Raw genomic sequence first — 6,000 nt, forward strand, 5'->3', positions numbered from 1 at the left:
GCACGAAAGTTAGGGCAGGTCTGATGTTTTCTTGGCCTTATAATTAACCCCGATAGTGAATGAAATCCAGTGATATTAGTGGCTTCATTTTTTCCCAATATATGACTGTGATTATCACGGCCGTACAGGGCAAGAAAACCACGCTCATCTGAATCCGCCCTTACATTGGGGGATTCAGACATGTTTTTTTTTACATGCGTGAAAAAATGCGGCACACCGAAATAGCCAATTAAAGTCACTATGTATTTTCACATCAAACCAATGGAGCCTTCTTGCATTTTTTTTTGCAGGTCTGAAAAACGTAAGAAAAATACAAAAAAAAACCTCAATTAGCAGGGAATATGCACAGTTTCAGGGCGGCTTCAGGCGACCGTATATCGGTTGGGTTTTCACAGCCGGCCGATATACGGTGTCCCTCTATGCAGGGGGAGGAGGCTGGAAGAGCTAGTGTGCTGAGCTCCCGCCCCCTCTTCACCCCTTGCCACTGTTTGCAATGAGAGGGGGCAATGCGGGGGCGGAGCTAAGTTCTGAAAATTAGCTCCACCTCCTCCCATTGCAAATAGTGTTGAGGGGTAGAGAGGGGGCGGGAGCTCAGTGCACTGCTCCTGGCTCTTCCAGCCTCCCCCCCTGCAGAAAGGGACATCGTGTATCGGCCAGGCTTGAAAACCCGTCCAATATACAGTCGTCTGAATAAGCCCTAAGACTGGTGTCAGACGAGATTATTTCACTATATGCTTGCTCCTGCGCAATGTTTTTGCGCAGTGGACGAGTGTATTCTGCTCAGGCACAGCTCATTTACACGGACGTGTTAAGCACTCCCCCCCAATTTAAATGGCTAATTGGGGTAACCAGGTGCCGATGATTCTGGGTATGTGCTGTGTTTAACGCATACCTGCGTTTGCAGATTAGCGTGTTTCTGCGCTGCCCATAGACCCCTATGGGGCTCTTCGATGCGCAAATATGCACAAAATAGACCAGGTGCAAAAAAGAAAAGTGAGAATGAAGTCATTAATATCAATAGGTTCTATTTTTCGCATTCTGCATGCATGATTTTCCCGCACACAAAAACGAGCAAAAAGATGCTCGTCTCAAGCCCTCAGTCTGTGAAAACACCGAGTAATTCACGGACCAAAGCTGAATAAGCCTGTGTGAATGAACCCTAAGGGCTCCTTCACATAAGCGTATTTGCTCTCGTATCTGCAATAGAACCCATTGAAATCGATGGGATTGTACACATTTTCATTTTTACATTCATGCATGTCGGACTCTATTTTGCGTACATTTGTGCACAATGCGCGCAATTCTGTGACGAAAGAACACATCTGTAGCTTATTAGGCCAAATAGACATTTCAATCAAGACTTGTCCGTCTGCTGCGCACACATGAACATGGCTTATGCAAAAAATACACTAAAATGCACCGATATGCGCGCAAAATAACTCATACATTGCACAGAGGCATTTGCAAAAACGTATACACCCGTGTGAATGAGTGTATTGTAACTGGGATGGCTAATAAGAATCTCATGATCGATATTGTCCAGCAGCCCAGACCTCTATGACTTCACCACTCATGACCAAGTAAACCAATACAGTTTAAAAAATGCATCAGATGTTTATAGTTGTAGTTGCAAATAAAAAATTACTGGAGATTTCTTAAGTGTCCCTTAAGAAAGTGTAAATCATTCTCAATTTTGCTTCAATTGTAAAATATAAGCTAAAACGTTAACTATATATATATTCTAGTTCTTTTTAGAGTTGATACCTATCACACTGCTGTAAAACCTCTCCTCTTTGAATGACCATTCCCCTAGAAGACCACTTTCAATGCAGTTCTGGGGGGTCTTCTGAGAAAGGTCTCACTGTGTACATAATGTATCATTGGTGACTTTCCCACCACTTGTTACTGCAGCTGCTTTGTTGGTCCCTCTGGGAAAACATTAAGTAGTGACAGGGAGGGGTACCAGGGAGGGTCTCTGTCTCCTCCCTCCCCACAAACCCACACAGATCCCCTGCTGCACCACGTGGGGTTCCCTGCATTGAGCTGTTGTTTTCTAACAAGCAGCCTTCCGTCCACTAGCATGCATAGAGATGATCAGATCTGCACCTGTCCTCATCGATTTTTTAGCAATGTATCATAAATAACATTTTGATAAATATTTTGCTCCATCTACTCATTTCGCTACATTGTATATCAATAGGCAGGATGTGGTTACACTGTAGCTTATTACCCAGCAGCATATGCAGCGGAGGCACATTAGGGGGCTCTACACAACAAGCCTGCAGCCCACCCCTAGAAGATGCTCAGACACAAACATGTAGGAGGCTGTCGAGAAATGCAGCACATCCTCTAGACATCCACAGTCTGCAGCATGGAGGACTCACCCAGAAGATGAAGTTGAAGACAAATAGCATGTATTTAATACATTTGGTGCATCCTTCAACCCCCATGGCGACTGCTTCAGGGTCCGTTATCCGGGCTGCAAAGAGGATCACAGATGAGTGACTGGAGAAGAAGGAGGGAGCAGACAGAACCCAGGCCTCCTCCCCATGCTGCACTTACTGCCACTCCTACTGCAACCCCCTCCTGTATGTAAGGGAGGGGGCTGCAAGGAGAATGGGGGAGAGCTAGTTTTCTTCTATGGAAACAGAAACACATTTACTTCTTTTTTATTCTAATGTAACTTAGAGGTGTTCTTCTTGTGGATCCAAACCCCAGCTCATTGATGAGTTGCTAGGAAGAGGGGACCTCAATGCTCTCTTCAGAGTCTGTGACAATAATCCGAGACACGAGGCTGGAACATTCCCAAAACTTCATTGAAATAGTGTGATGGTTATGTCAGAGTCACAATGAAAGGGAAAGGATGAAAGCAGAGTGCAATATAAGATCGGTCTGAGATAGATAGATAGATGGATGGATGGATGGATAGATTAGATAGATATTAAAGCGGTGATAGACTCATGTTCCTGACCCTAGAGCAGAGGTCCCCAACTCCAGTCCTCAGGGACCACCAACAGGTCATGTTTTCAGGATATTCTATAGTAAGAACACATGTGGCAATGTCTGAGGCACTGACAATAATTAGATCACCTGTGTAACACTGAGAAAATCCTGAAAACACGACCTGTTGGTGGTCCCTGAGGACTGGAGTTGGGGAACACTGCCCTAGAGCCTGCAGGGTTGGTAGAAGAAACGACTCCCGCCCCACTGAACAGTAAGTGAGGCCAGCCTCAAATCAAAGTACAAGGTGTGCACACCATTAAGGACGTAAACAGTTAAGCAACTAGCTTTTGAAATAAGACTTGAACTGCTGCATTTCTCACAGTTACGAACTGAGATAGAGCCACAGGGAATTGAGTCTGCACAACAGTAACATATTGGTTGGGATTGAAACACTATATTTCAAGTGGACACTGTTGCCCTTTAAAGGATAGATCGTGTACTCTTTGTTTTGGTTTATCTGTTCTGCTAAAGTTACAGAAACAGCGTGTTTCACTGTTCTATGATTTTTATGTAACTCCTATTCACTTTTATGGGAGTTATGGAGACAGTGTAGAATAGCCAGTTCGTCTGTTTATGTCATCCTGGTCACTGGTGGCTGCAGACAGTATACGGGTATTTCCATGATTGCCTAAAATGAGAATACTTCTTTGAGGGGTTACGCAGCCTTTAAAAATCCTCAGGATAGGCTATCAATATCTGATTGGTGGAGCTGCTGCTCGGGATCATTGCTGATGAGCTGATTAAATGGGACCACAGTGCTGGCATGTTGGCATGCCAACCTGGGGAAGTCCTTCACAGGGTAATACTTGAGCAGCTGGTCACGGCAAACTAGGAGTGAAATTTTCAAGGGGTGTTTTTTATGTAAAAGAGCAGGTCTAAATATTTTCAGACTCCCCTATATTAATCTCAAACTCCAGACCAGAGCAATACATTCTCAGACCCAGACCCCCTATACTAGTGATTACTAGTGCTGTGGCACCCTGCTGTGCCGTGAGAGCCTGCTAGGGGTGCGATGTTACCAGAGGAGGATTGCCCATTCACTTCCCTGGGAAAAATTCCAGTGGGCCAATCCAGAGGCGTAACTTGAAGCTCCTGGGCCCCAGTGCAAAATCTGTAACAGGGCACCCACCTGCTTTATTCCTAGTACTGGGCTTCTTATATGGAGAAGAGAGGCCTTATGGGCCCCCTAAGGCTCCTGTGCCCTGGTGCAACCGCATCCCATGCATCCCCTATAGTTACACCCCTGGGCCATTCACTTCCTGGGGCCGTGTGCAACTACCGCTGCAGTAGCAGCTGCTACAAGCATCCCCCTAAGCCTCCAGTTTATGACGTGGCCAGGTGAGGCACCTCCTTCACTTTTCCCCTGGTGCGGTCCTGCCTGACGTCCGGGTGTGCAATCATGTGATATGTAACAGCTGTGACGAATTGGATACAAAGGTCGTGTCACCATATTGCTGATGGGCAGAACAAGGGAAAGTGTTTTTACTGATGAAGGGCTACAAGGGGCAGCATTATTACTGACAGGGCAACAAGGGGCAGCATTTTTAATAACGAGGCAACAAGCGGGGTATTATTTCTGATGAGGGCATAAAAGGGGGGCGTTATTACCATGGGGCAACTGAGAGGAGCACTATTACAGTTGGGACCACTGAGAGGGGGCGCTATTATAGGGACCACTGGAATAACAGAGGTAAACATCATATGTTGTGATAAGCTACATTCCTAGCCATGTCCGTGACAACACCTCCTTTTTAGTAGGGGTGCCCTGCAATAAAAAAAAAATTGCCCAGTGGTGCCCTAAGGCTGAAAAGGTTGGGAATCATTGCCCTAAACATATTCAGACTCCTTAAATATATTGAGAACCCCTATATTTATAGCAAACCCCGGATCAAACCCCTTTCCGTATGTACAGATCCCAGACCAGACTTGTCATTTTATTTCACACCCAAAGTTTATTCAGACCCCAGATCAGACAAAAAAGAATTCAATCCCCAGATCAGAATATTATACTTAGCTTCAGCCCTGGGCACTACTGTAGTGGGCCTTGATGGTGGTCCAGCATCAAGATGTTGTGTGCACATCCTCACACTGTGTCCTTGGGCTGGAAGGAGTCAGACCACTATTTAGTAGATTAGTCCAATAGATAATGGATGAATTTGTTTTTCTCCGCAGTTGTGTCTAGAGATGAGCGAACACCAAAATGTTCGGGTGTTCGTTATTCGGAACGAACTTCCCGCGATGCTCGAGGGTTCGTTTCGAGTAACGAACCCCATTGAAGTCAATGGGCGACCAGAGCATTTTTGTATTTCGCCGATGCTCGCTAAGGTTTTCATGTGTGAAAATCTGGGCAATTCAAGAAAGTGATGGGAATGACACAGAAACGGATAGGGCAGGCGAGGGGCAACATGTTGGGCTGCATCTCAAGTTCCCAGGTCCCACTAGTAAGCCACAATACCGGCAAGAGTGGGCCCCCCCCCCCCTCCCAACAACTTTTACTTCTGAAAAGCCCTCATTAGCATGGCATACCTTTGCTAAGCACCACACTAGCTACAACAAAGCACAATCACTGCCTGGATGACACTCCGCTGCCACTTCTCCTGGGTTACATGCTGCCCAACCGCCCCCCCTCCCCCCCACAGCGCACACCAAAGTGTCCCTGCGCAGCCTTCAGCTGCCCTCATGCCACGCCACACTCATGTCTATTTAGAAGTGCGTCTGCCATGAGGAGGAACCGCAGGCACACACTGCAGAGGGTTGGCATGGCTAGGCAGCGGCCCTCTTTAAAAGGGGCGGGGCGATAGCCCACAATGCTGTACAGAAGCAATGAGAAATAGAATCCTGTGCCACCACCATCAGGAGCTGCACACGTGGGCATAGCAATGGGGAACCTATGTGCCACACACTATTCATTCTGTCAAGGTGTCTGCATGCCCCAGTCAGACTGGTAATATGTACCTTAACAGTAACCGCGTTGGTGGTAATGTGGTGGTGACTGAG

At 46.5% G+C, this 6,000-nt stretch overlaps 1 protein-coding gene across 1 annotated transcript in view; it reads right to left on the reverse strand.

The window, feature by feature from the left end:
- The window catches only part of CD81 (CD81 molecule), a 39,163-nt gene extending 36,623 nt beyond the window's left edge, over window positions 1-2,540 (reverse strand). The window contains exon 1 of the mRNA XM_066583076.1: window positions 2,385-2,540. Coding sequence (XP_066439173.1) covers window positions 2,385-2,450 — 66 coding nt within the window. The 5' untranslated portion in view covers window positions 2,451-2,540. The remainder of the gene's footprint in view (window positions 1-2,384) is intronic.
- Window positions 2,541-6,000: the final 3,460 nt, after the last annotated feature.

The sequence above is a fragment of the Eleutherodactylus coqui genome, chromosome 11 (assembly GCF_035609145.1).
Source record: "Eleutherodactylus coqui strain aEleCoq1 chromosome 11, aEleCoq1.hap1, whole genome shotgun sequence".
In the NCBI taxonomy this organism is placed as follows: domain Eukaryota; kingdom Metazoa; phylum Chordata; class Amphibia; order Anura; family Eleutherodactylidae; genus Eleutherodactylus; species Eleutherodactylus coqui.